Source organism: Rhopilema esculentum, chromosome 18, assembly GCF_057945365.1.
Source record: "Rhopilema esculentum isolate cy_ngs chromosome 18, ASM5794536v1, whole genome shotgun sequence".
NCBI classification, from domain to species: domain Eukaryota; kingdom Metazoa; phylum Cnidaria; class Scyphozoa; order Rhizostomeae; family Rhizostomatidae; genus Rhopilema; species Rhopilema esculentum.
The window spans coordinates 1,621,259-1,641,172 of NC_142832.1; the positions used below are offsets into that span (position 1 = coordinate 1,621,259).

A 19,914-nucleotide genomic window follows, 5' to 3' on the forward strand; every position below is an offset into this window, starting at 1 on the left:
AATAAATACAGCTAAACACTGTTCGTTGGTCATAAACTCAAATGTTATTTATGTTCAGTGGTCATAAGAGCAAAATATGTGTGTTTGATCGCAGTAGAAATAAAAACAACATTTGAGAATCACTAGTTTCGCAACCCAGTAAAGGTACCCTTCATACACAATGAAGGTACCTTATCGAGCCGTGTTTATCATGAGGCCCTCGTGTCGGGTTGATGTTGTTTCCAGCCGTGCGGTTTGGTATGTTTCAATTTGTGGCTCGCGGCCCAAGCGGCACGCCGTGTTAATAATTGATTTCTATTACTTCGATGTATAGTAATTGTATGATAATGACTTCATTTAATGAACGTGTGTATTTTGAAACCTAAAGGCGATCGAATTAATATGAAAATACCGGCAAACATGGCCTAGACCACGCGTGCTACTCGTTGTCCAAAGAGTAGGGGCTGACGGTCCAAATATGGGGGCCCAGAGCACGTTATAAACTTCCCATAATTCGAAATCCTGATAAATCGAACTGCTTTTGCATTTCAAAATTTTCGGCAACTGATATGCCTCATTAACACCCTTTAAGTCTGGTCTTAAATGGGGTGAGATGCCTCTCCTGTTCCGTGCCAATGCCCTTTACGGCCAGCCCCCTTAAGAGAATCGCCCCCCGAAAGAGCTTCCGGACCACCAAAATCTGTACCAGTATGTAAGACGCGACCCCAACGTGTCTTTTATTAAAAAGCTTCCAAATGTGGGATGCCAGTCAATTATCTAAGTAAATAGCTATGTGTATAAAGTATGCTCTGAACCTATGAATACGACGGAGTCATCGATTGTACATAAACTAGGCCAGTCGTGGTGATATTAAAAATGTGTATTAAATTTTTGAATTGAATACGAAAAAACTCTGAGATCAATAACTTGAACTGACAGTTTCTTTTTTTTCGCTGCTTCCTTTTAACTGCCTTCAAACTGGGCATGGATTACATCTTACAATATCGGTTCTAAGCGTCAAATGCACTTGAGTTTTTTTAAGGCCACTATCATTGATATGGCGTTGGTTTAATTTGCAATGGCTATTTTTTCCACTAAGATTTTCGCATCAGCTTAGTTTCTCTAGATCAAAGCACTAAGAAGAGTTAAAAACAAAGAGTCCAGAAAATATGTTAACCTTCCTCCAGACAAAAACATCCCAGAAGGCAAACCTTCTTCAAAAAACAGTAGAAAGTGGGCGTGGCTTGGGTGTGTCGTAGGAGCTTCTATTGCTTTTCGTGGACCTTCCTCAAGTCAGTGGCCGTGCGACCGTAACGTTTTCCTAACTCTGTTAAAAACGTAAAGAACATAAAAGAGTCTTTAAAACGATGAAAATTGCTGTTTCTCCGATTTATGATCATTTACAAGCTTTTTCAAATAAAGCTCTAACGTTGAAATCTACAACTTGGCTCGCTTCCGCAGATGTTTATACGCAGTAGCCAGTGGCGGAGCCACGGGGGGGAAACTACCTCCTCATCGCCCCCTCCTCCAAAAACTGCTAAAGCTTGCCCCCTTTACTAGCACTTGCTCCGTTAGCGTTCTATTGTACCTGCGTATACCCATATTTGAATAATATCAATGAAAATTGAATAACGTTTACTTCTGAGAGGGAAAATGTTGCAGAAGGAAATAAAGTTACAAAGAGGCAGTGGGAAAAGTCCAGGTTTATAAAATGCATCGCTGGCTCAATTATTTTTGCATCAAGTTCCTTGGAATCCGAGCAGAAGAGTTTGTACGGAAACCAACTTCTCCTTACATGAAGTAGCAGGGTTTTTTCATAGGAATCGAAATGTGTGTTTTGACATTACCAGGTCTTAGAAAAAATGTTACACCTTATGTTTTACTCTTCACGATCAACAAAAAATTCACGTAAAAGTCCTAAGTTCCTGAATACGATGGCTTTTGATAATTGGATTGAAGTGGCAATGCCTAAGAAGTGCAAAGCAATATCGCAATCCTATGCATGTTCTTTAACACGGCAGTCTGTGGTTTCTCTTGCTCTGAAATTATTTCACCTAAAGCAATGCCTGAATGCAGCAATACCCTTCAACGCCGGTTTAATTCTTATATGTGTTGAGTTTTAAGTGTGAACGCTAATTAGTGTAAGAAGATCATAAATGGCGTTAAGCGGGTTTTCGTAACTCGAACCGTTTAAACAAAAGCAATGGCGACATGTAATATTGCCTTATGATCATTCCGATGACCCGTCCCAGTTTTTGCATTTCGTCCCGAATTGCTAACGTCATCGATGCTCTGATGAGCCTCTGCAGACTTAACTGACTTAACTTTGATCTCCCGGGCACCAGGAAGGGCGTGGCATGGCGGTAGAATATTCGGATATTTCGTACAGAAGGTTGAAAAAAGACATCAAGTTTGCACAGTGGCAGAGCCACGGGGGGGAATGGGGGGACTAGTCCCCCCCCCACATTTTCAGAAATTCGGTCTTTTAGATTCTTGCAAACCTGATGAGAAAACTTCGGGGGGGGGGGGGATATGTACGTTATCTAGATTGTCACATTTAAATGACATTTCTTGGGGTATAAGAGTTGTATCCTCCGAGAGAAAATGCTTCAATCACGGGGAAAGGGCGTGGTCCCTGACACACCTTTTGCCCCCCTCCCCCATTTATACCAGGCTGGAGCCGCCACTGAGTTTGCACAATGGAAAGAAAGAAATGTCAAGTAACTGTAAAATTAAACTTAAAACTACATTAATTTCGAGATGAAACTATCGCCGAGAACTTGAAGTTTCTCTAAGTTCTTTATATATTGATCTAGTGCTTGGGGTTTCTTGATAAATCACCCGACAAAGGACGACTTTGGTCGTATGACATGATAAGCCCAGTAATAATTACAGTTGTACATTTTTTTAAAACGAGCCCGACAATTTTTGCCGTACTCGTTGTTCTTATTTTTTTGATATTTTGATGTTCGGATGTTCGTAATTTTGTTTGTAGTTTTCTACATCTACACACAGCAAACAGTTTTTAAGACCGTTAAATAACATTCTTGCAAGTAAGTAAGGTTGATTTTCTTCATTGTTCTTAATTTTTTTTTGCAAATCGAGCCTCAGTCTTCTTAGGAAGTGCATTCACGCAAAACACGTACGAAATCAAGATCAAATAAAGCGTATGAATAATAACGGGGCTACAAAATAGAGAACAGGCCAAGGCTATAATCGGCCAGTTGCAAGGTAACTTGCCTAAGAGCAGTAAGATGGCATAACAACGACATCAATTGGGCAACAGACAACAGATATCAAATTTAGTGTATCTATATAAAAGGTAAGTAAAGTGATAAGATATACATTAAAAGATGTTGGTATTTCTGGATTTGCAGGCAAAGTTTTCAACCCTCTACCTATTGATTAACACGAACGAACCTCAGGCATAGTGAATGCACTTTTCGATGCTGAAATCAGCTCACTAACATGCAGGTCGGTAGATTAGGCCAGTGTGATGACGTTAAAGCATCTAAAATACACAATCAAACTCAAGAAAAATGCAACTCTTAGAATTTTGTTTACAATCACATTAAGCTAAAAATGGAGGACGATGATAAGTGCGACAAACCAATATACTTGACAAATTTGAATTGTTAAAGCAATCTTGATAAAAATCGTTCACCCTAATAGCTATACCAACTTATTCCAGCCAAGGGCTCCAGTCTTTCAGGATCTGCATACTCATTAAAGATACTTGATATTACAGAGATAAAGAGAAGCAAACTTTGTGAAACTTGTGAAACAGACTCTATGCGAAGCATTTCTGCATAGCATCTACAAGTTGGTCTAAAAAAATATAGGTAATGGACTGTTGAGAACAAACACACGAGTCAGAAGACTTATGTAGAAGCTAATCATTGGCTATATAATCAGACAACTTAAACAATGTTAGTACACAATTGGTTTCGATTTTCACCTCTCCCTTCAGGAACTGAAACAAAGTTTTATAAACAAGACGTACCTCTTACATGGAGCAAATAAGTTGATATTGATGCTTGTTCAATCAATATCTTGGGTCTCTTTTAATTTCCCAGCCTTTACAAATTTTCCTAGCAATGGATCTCGATCACCAAGTACCACTGTTAAAGTCTTTTTCTGATAAAAATTATCGTTTATGTTTTCTATATTGTCAATGACATCATCAATAAAGTGTGCTTTCCCAATCGCAATAGATGCTGTTACCGAAGAGACAGAGACGAAATGCACATGCAAGTGATAATATGTTGGGTAGTAATGAAGGAAAACACGCAGTTGGTCCGGGTTCACTCCATACTTTTTCTGTGCTGCTTCCTGAAAATATTGAAAAATAGCAAATTGGGGTTGGTCATCATACAAAACAAAGATCCACTTCTGCCTGACTGTAAGATTTCTCTCCTTGAAAAGCAGTTCAATTAAAATAACGAATACCAAAAAAATCAGATAAGTAAGTGGGCATCTGCCAAAACATTCACTTTGTGAGTTGTGGAAAAAAATTAATTTCAAAGGATGCAGAGGAAAAAAAATTGGCACCAATCTTTTCTTGTTTTCAGTAAGTATAAATACAGGTTTTCACTGCTATGTCTATTGCAGCTTGAATTTGAAAAATTTTTAAAGCATAACTCCACCCCAACGTAACTCTTTGGCTTAATATAACAAAGCGCTTCCCCTACCTCTAAAAATGTATAAAAACAGCAAGACACTCAACAATAGCTTCTTAATTCAATCTATTATCAGGCTATCAAAAAAAGATTTCAAAGTAAAATATAAAGAACAGTTTACCATTCCTTTGCTTCGGATATTTTTTAATAATGGCAAGTGTTCCACTGTTAGACTTCGCAAGGAGTTTATCTCTCGCTTTACTGCAATAGCTGTAAGATGAAGATCTGTCACTTGCTTTTCATTCCACTTCAGATCTGGTAATAACAGAAACCCTGTCTCTGGATCAGCATCTTCATAAATGATGCGGTTAGACTCTGCCTTGTGTTCAATAATGTTGTATACCCACTAAAACACAGAGCCAATGATCACTTGGTGGCTAAAGGGGAAAAACTACAGATGCCATAAGCACCAAAAACAGAAAACTTAAAAATTTTGCTAAATTTACTGGGAATTGTAGTAAAATTTGAGCTTTAGCCCCTACGGTAGCCCCTGCCCTAAGCCAAAGTAGAGCATATTTTCCTAAGCACAGGTGCACTGGAAAGGTTTTACAAACTGGCAGGTACAATCTACTAATGAACTGCCTTATGAATACAACAAGTAGCATGCAGTATTAGTCACTATAAATAAGTTTACAATCTGTCTCAAGCAGCCCTAAGGCCCACTTTTGGGTGAAAATTAACACACTGAATTATTGGTGAATAACGCAAGAGTGGAGCAAAGTCATAAAAAACAACACAAAAAAAGATCAGTAGAACAAAAAATTTGGTATCGTTTTAAGAACATTTTGGGAATTACTGGGGGTTTAGCTCCCTCATTCATCAGCTTCTGCACCCCTTGAGCATTGTATACAATTAATGTAAGGGTTGAAAGGAAGAAAACTGATGACAAATGGGTCATTATTAAACAACTGAATAAACAAAGATTTTTACTTGTAAACTATGTTGATTTTCTTTGATGTGTGGCAATGTGATCTCTGCAAAATCCTGAGGAGTTTCATGTATGAGATAAAAGTTTTGGCTACTGTACTTTAGTATATGTTTTTGTGTTGCTGGGACTATAGTCACAGCTTTGAGGGTATTCAGTTCAGGATCTGCAGTTGCAGTGTATTGAGAATATATATCATTCTGGAATGACAGCTTCAGTTCTGTAGATTTTGCTAAGAATTCTTCAACTTTATTATCATCAAAAGGTGTTTTTTCCAGCTTAATGACAGCATCTTCATCTATTCCTTCAGGGCCTGAGACTTTCCCTTTGAAATAAATTTGAAACCAAAACATATTATAGCAAGATAACTACATTGAAAGAAATTTTTACAAAAAAGTAATTTTTACAAAATTACAATAATTTCCACAAGGACTGACAATGCCAATGTAAGGGTGCCTGTTATACCAAAAATTGCCAGTGTTGATGTGTCTTTCAGGCCAGCTAACTGTCAGGATATTACGCCCCTTTTTTCTTTGATTTAATAACTCAAAGATTCCAACCCTCCCGATTTGGGCAGAAGTCTCCTGATTTGAAAGTTATTTTCCCAGTTCTCCTAATTTAGGATTTTTTTATAAATGATAGAAGACCTACATGAGTGTCAAAAATTTCCAGTTCTGTGAGCAAAGAAGAATGTTGTTTACCTAATCAGAAGTTTTTTTACATGTTGCCCATTCAGCCAATCAGAAGCCGCGATTCATAGGAGGATTTGTTTCTGATTCGTTTTTAGCTGTAAGGATTTTAATAGAAAAAACATGGCCCTCCATTTTGAAAGCATTTTGCATAAGACTCGCACATTTCAGTCCTTTCTCATGCCCACAGGCATCAAAGCAGAATTCTCATGCATTTTGCAAAAAACTTCTTGGTTCATTCAAATTTTTCAATTTTTATTCCCAATCCTAGCAAAATTCTTTTTTCCTAACAAGGCACGGGGCAGAGCGGAGTAACTAAATTATCATCAAGGATGCATTCCTTCCTCTGCATTTCTGGTCCACAGTGTTGTGCAATTTTGCAATCGTTTGCACAAGTGCAGCAGGTTTAACTATTTCATGATTGTGTACTTTTGTAAATTCTTTCTCAAGAAAAATTAAATAAAATTACAAAAAAACAAAGCCCCCTTATGTTGATCTTAAGGAAACGTGATTCTTAATTTAGCTCTAGAAACAGGAGAAACTCATGTCACGCTCAGATCTCAGACTGCACACCCTTTACAAGGTGTGCAGGGGCATTTAAGAAAAAATCTCTTGGATGTGCACTTGTCATACTCTTCAGTCTTGTATGTTACCATATGATACAATGAATGATGCCATACAAGAATCAAGGTCTTGATACCACAGATTATTGGTAGACAGGACTTTGGATAATTTGATGGTGGCATATTTTTTCTGCTTGGAAGGATGCTGGAGCACCTTGGCAAACTTCTAGTTTCTGGCCAGACTGGAAACTTTGCTGCGCGCCCGCAATATATTGCCCGCGCACACCTCTGCGCGCTTTTGCATATTGGCCGCGCAAAATCCCCTAGATCCCTTGACAATGGGATTTAACATTATTAACAATAAAAATAACTAAGAGTGCATGATTTCAGGCGCGCAGTCTCAAATTTTCAAAATAAACTTGCCCGCGCAAGAAGCAAAGTTTCCAGTCTGGGTTTCTGGTATAGTATTTCGCATAAAAAATATCTAATGAGCAATATCATCTATCATAAACAATCATCAGAGTATCATATCAAAGAGAAAGTTAAAAGATGACTACAATGATCATTTGCATTAGTTCTTGGTCTTTGTTCTATCATTAACCACAATGAAAATATAACTACAAGATCGAAAAACACTTTAGTTGATAAGTGTTTTTCTTACCGTGTACGAAAACAGTTTTCGTAATTATGTCATTCCAAAGAACCTTCACCAGTTTGAAACTTTCAAGTGATTTCATGATAAAAATCTGATCATCCACTTGGTCCTTATCTGCAATTTTGGCTTTCTTACTTGGTTTTTCCTCTTCAAATTGCTTCACATCATCATTACAACGAGTCGCCATTTTGAAGTGTTCCCGCCGTAAACTATCCCAGAACTCTCCGCGGGCTACGCAGAAGACGACCATGCTTGAGAGAAAAATATTGCCTCATTCCTTGCAGGTGTAGAGGGTGCAATACATAAATCCCGCGAGCTACACAGGAGAACCCCTGAGCATTTGGGGGCACCTTTGTCGCTGATTTTGTTTTGATCTCCCCGATAAATCAACAAAATTGAACTAAGTAAGTCAAAAAATTTTGGTTTAACTGAGAATTTCATTCACATCTAACCGAAAATTTGATCTTTGCCTCTTCTCTAGAACCATTACTTCTTGATGTAGCCAAGCTCCTAAAACCTACTTTTGGAAGCTATGTTAAAAAAATGTAAAAGATATATAGATACCTTTATATCACACCCTTTCTACATAAGAACGAGGAAATTGAGATTCAGGCTGGCTGTTCTAAGTTTTTATTTTTTAATTACTGGGGTCTAAGGTAAAGATTTAATGAATACATAACAAAGTTTTACAGAAGAAAAACATTTGACGTGACCGTTGGAGTCTGCGAACGAAGTTCAAGGTAGTTGCATCTTTAATAATATCAAATGATAATTATGTGAATAATTATGTCAATGCATAAAAAAGTCCAAGGCCTCTTTTACATTCAAAAAGTTGTTAAGCTGCAATGTCGAAGGTGCTGTTATTTCATTGCTCAGCTGACTGGCATTTTTAGCGATATCCTTTACCAAATTGAAGCATTTCACTATCTCAAGCTTCGAGACATGAAAGTGCATGCCGAAGACAATCCCGATTATGAATATAATCGGCAAAATTTCTCACCTACGTTTGAAAATTCTCCCTTTTGCGTTACAATAAAAACAAAAACAAGGCAATAGTTATGAGAAGAGTACCGACAAAAAGGCTCGTAATTCTGATCAATTCACCGCAGCTGCGTCCACTTCTCTAGAACTTTAGGTTACTTTGGAGTGCGAATGGGCAAATGCTTTTGACAACCCAATTGAAATTATATTCTAAAGCAATGGATCAAGGATAGGGTTGAGGACGAATGTAACAGGACGATGCAAGTGGATGACCACTATTTGGATCCATTACAATAGCGTTTCAGTTTGGATCCAGCACTCTAGTGTAAACGGAAATCTAAAAAATACTTAAAGACTCTTATAAAGACTCTTATATAAGACCAGAACTTTGCTTAATAATTCAAACAAAGTGAAAGCAAGGAAGCCAGTGCATTTTGTGCTGACTTTGCAACATCCCCTCTTCAAAAACTCTGCGCACAGGTTTGGATCTCTACGTTTGGTTCGTCTCTGCTTAGACCCAGTGGCGGATTTAAGGGGGGGGGGCAACTAGGAGAAATTGCCCCTCCCTCAACGAGTTGAAGCATGTCTGGCGCCCCTTTTTTGGAAATTGTGTGCCCCTTTTGAAGAATGAAAATCAGATGAAAAAGGTTCTTGGACCGATAGGTTAATTTGCTTCAAGGATTTCCTCAAAGCTATGTTGTTTATTCTGAAAAGGATCTGAAATTGTTGTATACAGAGCACTCTCGTGACCAATTTTTGAAAATTTACCTATGACTATTTTTTTGCTCCAAAATTAAGAATATATTAAAAACTTGATAATGATTATTATCAAATATCTAGGAATAGTTAAGCCTTGACAATTGCGAATATCCCTATAAAGAATATACGTAAAGATGTGGTACGCCTGTGAATAATAGATGCATCTCCCACTTTTTCTGCAGATGAGACCACGGTACCTCCTAGAGTGACCCCAATAGCCACTATAAAGTATTCCTTTAATGATTTAATAGTGGTTAAAGAATAAATACTGTAAAAATTTCTTAAGGATGAATTATATGTGATTTCATTACAAAAAAGATTACTCTTAGAATGCTGTCTTTTTTGAAGGCCCAGCAAAAACAGGCTTAACGAATTCGAGGATATTTAACCTGGGCCGGTCACCTAGCTTCACAATTGATTCGTTTATTTACCAGTTGAAGTGCAAAAGCGTGTCAAAATTCCAAAGTTTTCGTGGTTCTAATCTCGGGTTCCTTTCTGTACCGCCGCAAAATTATTGAAATTCTTTTTTATATCGAAGATTTAAGATTAAGTTCAGCAGTACTCCCTTCAATGCTTTGTCGTGCATAGTTTTTAAAGACCACATCTTTTTCTGTCTCTGATATTGATTACGATGAAACTCCTTCATCTTGTAAAACCTTTATGCCTATATGTAGTGTCATTGTTGATACATTGGACGAGAACTCATCTATTATAGTTCTCGATTCCAAACATAATTTTGACCTGCCTGGATTTCTTATCACAGGGCCCGCGCCACGAATTCGAAAGTAGGGGAGGGTAAAGTAGGGGGCCAAGGCTTTTTACCCCTTTTATTGCAGCTTCAAAACTACTTGCTTCGCAAAAAAGTTGGACGTCCATCGTTTAAATTTGACTAGAGGCACTTTAAAAAAATTATATCTTTTCATTTTGTAATAAATGATAATATTGAGGGTCTCGATATCAATACGTGCCCAGGTTTGCAGATTTGCTAAGCTCACGCACACATTAAGTTATAGTAACTTTCAGATGAACAGAGAACGCCATTTTGGCAAGCCACAGTAGAAAAAGATGCAACAGAGTGACGTCACCAACAGGGACCTAAGCTATCGTGCGAGTATACTTAATAAAGTTTATCTGATGCCAGAAGTTAGAAAACCGCTTGTTATTCTTGCATAAATGTAATCTTGATGCATACAAACGTCAGTATTCTGATAAACCCAGTGCGTGGCATTTTCAATTCTACAAGAGTCAAAATTTCTTTCTACGAAACCATTCGCTGCAAACCGCTTCACCGTTGAAAACGCACGCAATTCTTTTGCGGCTCCACAGTTTTCTATTGGCTTAATTTCAGATCAGATTGAAGAAATCTTGATAACTAATTTGATTACACTAATTTCAATCCAATTTGTTTGAAACGATTTCAATGATAGCATTTAATTCGTAGTAATGGATTCTTTCCGAAAGTAATAAACAAACATGGCTCCTCTTCCCGAACCCAGGACCATAGGGCCACGGGGTCCATTGGGGCCAGGTCAACAGCCTCCAAATTATCCAAAATATGTTTCGAAATAACTTCTGTATTTTGTGAAATAATAATAAATTCATTGTGTAATAAATGTGAAACAGAGAAATTTAGTAGCCCTCAGATGGGTGGGGGTAGGGTGATCGGCAGAAACATCTTCTGGAGAATTTACCTCTAGTTCCCAGCTTTTGGCTCAATTTTTCCAAATGTTGTTTTCCTGCAAAAGCAAGGCATCGCGTATGGAAGAATTAGAAAAACGTTCTATTGATGTTTGCATGGACTTGTGGAAGGTATCTCCCAAGAATATAATACATATTCCAATGTTAAGGTGAATCTTAAAAACTCTTGGGGGCAGCATGTCATTTACCATTGCCGGACCTCCTGGCCCTCCTGGCCCTCCTGGTGTATTATTTAACAAAAATTTGTTCCACAATCCCTAGATTTTGTTAAAGATCCGTCGTAAAAAAAGCTGTTTGTTTCTTTTCATTGCCTCGTTTCTTTTAATGGCTTATTTCCAAGGAAAAAAATGCGAATCCTTCCTGTAGGATATTCCACAAATCTAGGACCATTTTTCAGAACCAGGTTAGTAAAGCTCAGTGTTCAATTCATGAAAGTACCGCCCTTCTAAGATACTGTACATCTACTGAAGATTCAAATCAGACACATACCTTTTTGGAAAAAACATTTATTCACAATTCACGATCTATTCATCTACCATCGACTGTCTTCATTCTAAGAAGAAGATTCTGACCGAAGCTATTGTTTACTAATTTCCAATTTTGCTCGTCAACCAGAATAACTGTAATAGGAGGAGATATTGTGCAAGCCATCTTGAGTGAAGTAAAGAAGAAGATATTTAAAACGAAGCGAAAAGCTTTCTACCCTGGGTGCCAGGCACACTACCCAGGGTAAAAGCTGTCTAAAACAGGTTTTTGCTGTGCAAAACTTTTCAATCTCCCTTTTTTTAGATCTTCTTTTGTGTAGAAAGCTTTTGTTGATTGTATGAAATTGTTCTAATTATCTTTCATGTACAGTAAAGGTTCTCTATAACCCTGCATACCCTTGGTGTCTCAAAGCCCTAAAAACAAGACTGCAAGAAGTCAGGGTAAACCCTGTTTAATAGTCACCTTAAGAACAAAGTATTTTGTCAATTTTATCTTTTGCAAGGTAACAGCTACCATGAGAAATTTTTTTGAGGGAAAAGTCACTATGTGTTGTTTTGAGGTGTCCCTCATTTGGAGGTGGGTTGTCCCTTATTGGGAGGTGTCTGGTATTTTGAGGTTTCCTGACACTGGAATGAAATGGTAAGCGTATACTTGAATGCATATTAGCATTTCAATCTTGGGTGATCCAAGATATCTGTGGTTGCCCTCGATAGTCATCAACATAATACGCATATTCTGATCTGGGTCATTCCAAATTTTCCTGGTTTATAATCAAGCAATCGAAATCCTCAGGTGAAATAATAACCACTGATGCTTGTTAAAATTATCAGAGAAATACAAACTAGGTTTGCTTTATGTGTATTTGAGGATAGCTGCATGCATTAAATGAAAAATAATTTTGACAAACAGCTTTTAATTTCTGAAATTCGAGCTACAAATGATTTGTTTATCAAGGACAAGATACAATCATTAAAGGGAGGGAGCGTTGGGAAATTCATTCTACGAGCACATCAATTCAGGGCACGAGGGCTACAACATTTTGAGCAGGGGTATAGTTGGAATCATTTTAGGGTGGTATATAGCTAGAAATTTCCAATGTAAATCTTAGATACTTGAACACGAGCATAGCTAAACAAGTTTAAATGATACTGAACTTTCTGAATTTTTGAAGAAAGGGTGGGGGTTGCACCACTGGCCTTCGTGCCCCTCGAAGGAGGTTGTATAGGCCCTTCCCTATCAGCTAGCAAACATTGTTCTGACTTCTGATGCTTGGTCAAATCTTGGTAATGCATATTCCATTTTACATAGTACTTTCACTAGTCCGTTTCTTGAAGAATTTAATTCATCCTCTCAAAGTATCAGCAACTAAGAATGTGCATTGACATATGAGTGGGTTATTCAAGCTGGAAGATTACATTACATAGGATAAAATGGCCCAAAGTACCACCGCACTAGACCTAGCGTTCATTGTAAATTATGGGCATAGTTTGAGTAATAATCAGCTGCGTGTCCCAGAAAAGTGCAAACTTTATTCTAGTCCTTTGTATTGAATTGATACTGTTTTGAATTTGGCTTGCCTAGGCTGAGATCTCCAATGACATCCTTTTCTTAAGGGGGATAATTTAGATAAATAGATAACATATTCGTGTTCAGCACAAAGAAAATTAAAAAAGGTTTAATCAACTTACTTAAAAGTATCTCGATTAAAAAAATTAATTTAATTGTCTAAGGTATCGAATACGAGGTCAAATGCTCCAGGGGAAGAGATTGGTTCCTTGCAAAAAGGATTCACAAAGAGTTTTAAAGTGGAGTTATTGTGCCAATTACCTTAACTTTGCAACTTTATGGACAAGCTGAGATGTGATCAGATGAAATGAGATAAAATGAGATGAAATGAGATGAAATGGGATGAAATGGGATGAAATGGGATGAGATGGGATGAGATGGGATGAAATGGGATAAAATGAGACAAATTGAGATGAAATGGGATAAAATGGGATGGAATGAGATTAAATGGGATTAAATGGGATTAAATAGGATGGAATGAGATGAAATGAGATGAAATGAGATTAAATGAGATTAAATGGGATTAAATGGGATTAAATGGGATGGAATGAGATTAAATGGGATGAAATGAGATGAAGTGAGATGAAATAAGTTTAAATGAGATGAAATGAGACAAAATGGAATGAATGAGATGAGAGTAGATGAGATACAGGGCCCTTATTGATAACAGTGCCTTTGGCACTGAAAAGGTTTTACCCTGTATAAATATTTCTATTATTATTATTATCATTATCAGATGGGATAAAATGGGATCAGATGTGATTAGATGGGAACAGATGAGCACATCAGATGAGACTAGATGGGATGTGATGAGATCAGATGGGGTGAGATGTGATGAGATAAGATGGGGGTGAAATGAGATTAATTGGGATCGATTAGATGAGATCAGATGTGATGAGATGGGATCAGATTTGATGATAAGGTATAGAAGCTCGTAGAGGCAACCAGAAAGCTTATTGTATAAAGATAAGCGTTATTGGATTATTGGCAAAGCCCGATCGTCGTTTCACCTAGCAGTTTTAGAATCTATCTACATAAGCACGAAAAAACCACTACTGAGTAGACAAAAGGACTTCGTTTTTATCTTAGGACTCCATTGGTAACATTCTCAATAGGCAAGCGGCACTGATTGGTCAACCTCAACCGTCATGTGCTCGTGTTTTCTGATTGGCCTATTTCGATCCACAACTGGGTATATATATTTCCTAGCGTGGAGTTTTGATCTATGTTCTGACGTTTTAAACTCTGAAGAGTGTCAGACGAAAAGCTTTAGTTTACTAAATGTTTGCTTTTTTCAAAGCTATTTTAAACTTTGGTTACTTATAACTGCTCTTGATACGAATATTCTGTTTATTATCTGATCATTCAGTCCATTCCAACTTCTAATGGAATTTTGTGTATATCAGAGCTGTTGTCATAATTCAGAAAAACAGGATTCTTGGCAAAAAAACTACACCTGTGAATCAACAACGTAGTTTTCTACTTTATAAGAAATGGGCTTTTTCTTGTGGGTTTCAATCTATGACGTATCTGGAGTACTTACTTGGCTGATTCACTTAAAGAGCGTCTAATGCTTTCTACAGTGTTGTTTACTGTCTTTCATAAATATAATGTAGCTTTAAACTTGATTAAATGAAAGGCTAGTTGTGTTGGAGATCCTTCCTTATTAGAGCCGCTGCCAATGGAACGAAATGAAGCGTGCCTATCAACATATTTGTATCACAGACTGCATTCTCGATATCTCAAGACTAATAGCAGCTTTTAGTAGCTACATCTGTTACTGTAATTCATGCGATTACCTATGACGTCGCTACATTTTCAAGACTTCCGAGAAGGAGAACAAAGAATCAGCCGGGAAATCGAAGAAGTAGCCATTTGTTTCCGAATACGAATGCTCTGTTTATGGAATGAGCAAAAACGTATCCTTGGTGAAGTTTTTGTAAAAAAAGCTTTTGAAAATCAATCACTTTGTAATAGTTACTATAAAGAAGGTAAAAACAAATTTACTTTAAACACTGCTATAAAGTAGTGGAGGATAGTAAGAGAGAACCCCGCCCTTTAATTTCCAATTTCAAAGTATGATGCCCAATGTATGGAAACTGTATTGGGTTTGGCCTCCAGACGTTTCCTACAGCAGAGCCTATTTCCTAAATCATTAGGACGGCACCCCTTTGGGAAAATCCTGTGGGAAAACCCTGTGTAAAAACACCGTGGTCGGTTCCGTCCAAGCCCTTTCACGCCAGTGGCGGCTTTAAGGGGGTTTCCAGGGGGCATGGCCCCAGGCCCCACCTTTATGGTAGCCAAAAGGGGCCCAATAAGAAAAAATATAGAAATTGTAAAGAACAAGGGCCGCGCAGATGTTTTTGGCCCCGGGCCCCGTAGTCCCTAAAACCGCCACTGAATCACGCGATCTAATGGCTTCACAAGAAGACCCACCGAGAAGCAAACGGCTGCTAGCCATTACTATGTTTGCACTGAAGCACATTAAAAGTCATTTTGCAGGTCATAAATCTAGCCTTCCAGGTGGCATGTCTGGAGCCTTTGTCGATTCAACTTGTACCCGGTCTTCTCTTGCTGACGTCATCATGCTAAGTATACCTTTATACAAACCAGATGCATTGTTGTTTAATTGAATGAAAATAATTGATATTTTTAAGAAAAAGGCGGCAGCCAAACGCTTTCATTACAGCGGGAGATAGCGTTACATAAAAAGATTGACTTATTACGAAATGTTCCGATTATATAAAAGCGTCTAAATTTGGCATATTCTACCACAGTAGATGGCATCATCCGCCACGACAATCAAAGCTTGTTTTCTGCTGAAAATATTCTTTTCGATGCAAGCTAAACCGCAAGGCATGATAATAAAGCTCTCAAAGCATGAAATGTGCTTCTACACTACAACTGCTGATATTATTGGAATCATTGTGATCATCCACTGAATCATCAATCAACTGCCCAATCAAGGAATCACCACTACCACGATCATATTATCGAAATCATTAGATCATCATAATAATAATAATCAATCATTTTCAACTGTCAATCAATTGATCAATCACGATAAAAACTTCGAAAAATATTTCGTTGCTTGCATCCGAATGCTTTAAAATCCTAGGGGCAAGTGGCTCCATATAAGTCCCGTAAACCTTTGATGGAATCACTATTGTTTTATCGGAATGGCCCTTGGAAATCCTTCTTCTGGAAATTTCGTAAAACCATTGCCAATTTATGGTAAAACTGAATTGCCCTTCCTTTAAATCCACGTGGGTTCAGAGAAAAGCGCAGTAATTTTTCCCACTGTGACCGAAATTGCGCCTTCTAGAGAAAAGTAGCTTAAAAACATTGCAATTTTAATTTGGTGTTGAGAATTTACAAAAGTGGTATCCAAATTCTCCGGAACAGAGGGCCGGATCAACAGGTTTATATCAAGTTTAATATTCTATTAAAAAGTTTCTATAATTATCTGTGTCCAGTTCCCATCGTATTGTACGGAAATGTGGGTTTTCCTGCGTGAGGTGCTGTAAATCGGGTGTTGATGTTGACTTATTTTTTCCCTCAATAGCATTTTATAGAGTATCAAAGTTAAAGACTGGTACCATTTCAGTTATTTTCTCGTTATTTTAACGTGGCATTACAATGCGTTCAGTTTGGTAAGCCCCTGTCGTGATGTATCGTTTCATCGGCACTCCACATTTGGGATGAAGCATTCAATAAGCAACCAGGGCTGGGGTTGAATTAATATTGAGAAACTTGATGCCAACTTCATGAAAAAGCATAGCATGGGAAATTCTCTTTAAGTCATACTTTATGCTGGTGCATCGTCATTTTTCGTGTTTCCGTTTTTTGTTTGCGACCAAGAAACTTTGTTGATATAAGATAATTCACAGACATCATTGATTTTTTATTTGAAACAATGAAAAGATTGTTTTAAAACTGTGTATGAAAGAAACAAATTTGGTCCAAACTAAACTACCAAGATGGGTTTTTACTCGTTTTCCGTCGTGAGTTCGGAGATAAGCAACTCATGATCAATTTTCAGGTCCGAATCTTCAGGTGTTTGAGCAATTGTGAAGGCCGTTTCTTAATCTAGTCGCTGGTTAAAAAAATTGCATTATTTTTTTCTGTCTCGGATTTCAGGGTATTAAAAAATCTGAACAAAAAAACGATGCTGGTCACAGCTAAGCACCACATAGCTAACAGGCGCAGAAAGCGATAATAAATTAACCCCAAAAACTTCTTTTCCCATCAGTTTTCCGTTTGCGTGTCAAACACACTTGCATGTTACATTGGGTTTTATTGAAAAGGTGATTAGGACACACGCTTTACACTAAGTGACACCGGAAATTATCTTATATTTGCTCAGGAAAACGCTTCATTATCGAATAGGTCTGAGAATTTCAGTAAGCACCTTGTGAAACCAGATTCTTTGGCAACTGAGGCTTTAAAAAAGCGGTCCCAGGATAGCAGCCGTTTGCTACATTTTGTGAGGCCAAGGGGCTACGTTTCATCTGAACCGCAGATATGGTATGACGTAGTATCACTAATAACGCCGCAACGAAGAGTAATATTTGAATTTTCATTTCTTGGACTGGAGATCCGCTTTTGACAGTCGCATAAATACGATAATAACTCGGATACGAGATGAGACAATATTTTAATGAGATAAAAATCTTTTCAAATGAGTCAGAATTATTTTCAGGTCCTCAAATATTAGTTATGATTTCATAAATGTGTCATAGGCCAGATTCGAAGCTCTTGAATTTGTCCTCTAAGCCGATATTAAATGACCACATTAAAGGTTTTTTCTGTTAGTGTGGTACGTGTTTTTCTTCTGGCAAACTAGATGAAAACAACTTTGCGGAATATTTGTTGGCATAATTTGATATTTTCACGAACCTTCAAGCTAGCAGTTGTCAATGCTGAGGAAAACCGTAAAGCAAATATCTCGCTTTTTGACGTACAGAAAATTAAGTTATTTTTCATATAAGGATTGTATTTTATGCAGTAAACATTTTTCTTAGTTACTCATCTCGCTAGTTTGATTCTATATTTTATCAAAAATTCTTTAGTATATTTTCTCGATCGCGGTCTATTAAGGTTTTGAAACTAATCTTTACGTTTATCTTTGATAGCTTGAGATTCAGTTGTGCATGAGCTGCAACATCCCCTCTCCCATTATACAGTGCTGGCTCAACCCGGGCTTACTCAACCCGGGCTGACTCAACCCGGACTAACTTTTCTATTGCACTTGTGGATTAAGGTCGCGAATTGAAAAAGGCGAAAGCATTCCATGAGGAATGCACAAGAGTTTGCAAACCCAGTGCCAGCCCATTTTCCGTTTAGACCGTTTAGACTGGGTGTAGTGTAAACCGGGCTTTAGCTTTTTTCCAAATAATCAGGAATTCGATAATTTTTCTTCTATATAAATATATTTTTTGAACGGCAAGATGATTTTAATCAGACAAAGACTCTACGATAAAAAATACTTTCAAACAATCTTTTCAAGCATTTGTAGGCTCCACATTTTGCTTTCTTCTTAATTCTGAGATGTATGTTTTTGGAGGTGTTTGCTGTTTTAAGGTGTTCGAACGATAATGGTTATACGCAAATGGCCACAGAGTTACGTCAACGAGGGCCCAAGAGTAATCTCCTCCCTAAAGCAAATTTAGCTTTTAAACGAAAAAAAACTAACAAACACTGGAAGGGTAGAATTGATACAGCTATCATATTGTTGGAGATTGGAAGCAGCCACGAGCCACATCCTCCCCGTATCATCACAGGGCATGCGCGTGAAAGGTTTAAAGTCATTGTGCAAGCATGGTGCAAGCATAACTACATATGCGGATGATGGTGCAGGTCAATCGAAAGCTGGCGACTTTTTCTCCGTAGCCATAAGATTAGCAAAGTCGACTTAATGCCCACAGTTAATGAAAATGGTTTACATGGTTTTTGCAATTGACGCTCTAACTTATTGGAGCGTTGTAAAACTTTTTTTGGAGAATGTGAATTATATATCTGTTTCTGTGGTACTTAGGGACTAAAATTTACCTGAAATATTATCGCTGTAGTTTTGTTACGGCTTGGATAAATTGTTTTTTTCTATCTTTTCTCCATACAATTTTTAGTAAAACGGTCTAACCCGGATAAAAATAATACAAAGCTGTAATTTGGCACAGATGTTCTATACTAAGTTGGAAATGACCAGAAAAAAAGCCCCATCAATTGGACATTGGGAATTCCTTATTTGGGCAAATACCATAATGGCGCACTGATCAGCAGTGGTTCAAAATTTTGCTAAAACCACATAGTATGTACATCTTTTGAAAGATAATTTCATGCTAAATAACTTTTATTTAACATGCGTACCCTTAGAATATGCAAATTTAGTGGTGATTGGGCAGAAACAAAGTGGGACGAGTGAATATTGAAAAGCCCTAGCCCTAGCCCTAGCCCTAGCCCTGCCCTGGCGCCACCACTGTATACATTCTATTGCCCAGTTGCCCCCTATCTGCTATTTTTGACTAGAAAGTACTTATTTCCACATTGTAAGGGCGTGTATGTTGAATAAAAGTTGTTCAGCATGAAACTGTCTTTCAGAATATGTACATATAATGTGGTTTTAGCGACATCAAAATTTGAACCCCTGCAGATCAGTGCGCCATATGGGATTTGCCTAAATAAGGAATTCCCAATGACCAATCGATGGGGCTTTTTTCTGATTATTCCCAGTATCGTATGGAACCTTTGTGCCAAATTACAGCTTTTTATAATTTTTGTCCGGGTAAAATCGTTATTTCACCACACCATCTAATTGACACCTACCTTCTCCTTCCCGGTTACTCTACGTTTAACCCTCCGCATCATTGCGGCTTCTACTCCGTTATCTTGGTTTCTGTTTGATCAGTGCTTGGGTACCTGACTCCTATTATAA

General features: G+C 37.7%; 1 protein-coding gene across 2 annotated transcripts; it reads right to left on the minus strand.

The window, feature by feature from the left end:
* Window positions 1–722: 722 nt before the first annotated feature.
* Window positions 723–19,864, minus strand: LOC135696759 (m7GpppX diphosphatase). 2 transcript variants are annotated; one of them, XM_065216260.2, is made up of 6 exons: window positions 19,806–19,864; window positions 7,497–7,741; window positions 5,589–5,908; window positions 4,780–5,004; window positions 3,983–4,311; window positions 723–3,490 (listed from the first exon to the last, which is right to left on the minus strand). In XM_065216260.2, the coding sequence occupies exons 2-5, from the start codon at window positions 7,738–7,740 to the stop codon at window positions 4,021–4,023; spliced, it is 1,080 nt and encodes a 359-aa protein (XP_065072332.2). In that variant the 5' UTR covers window position 7,741; window positions 19,806–19,864; the 3' UTR covers window positions 723–3,490; window positions 3,983–4,020. The 2 variants fall into 2 exon arrangements, with proteins under 2 accessions (XP_065072332.2, XP_088969723.1); XM_089113597.1 differs by lacking the exon at window positions 19,806–19,864 and adding an exon at window positions 11,418–11,449.
* Between the last annotated feature and the right edge of the window lie 50 nt (window positions 19,865–19,914).

What these genes read in the sequence shown, in the direction of transcription:
- LOC135696759 (XM_089113597.1), bottom strand. An exon ending in GAAAACTGTTTTCGTACACG is followed by an intron (nt 5,909 to 7,496) that starts GTAAGAAAAACA and finishes TTTATTTCAAAG; the next exon opens with GGAAAGTCTCAGGCCCTGAA. An exon ending in AAAATCAACATAGTTTACAA is followed by an intron (nt 5,005 to 5,588) that starts GTAAAAATCTTT and finishes TCTGTGTTTTAG; the next exon opens with TGGGTATACAACATTATTGA.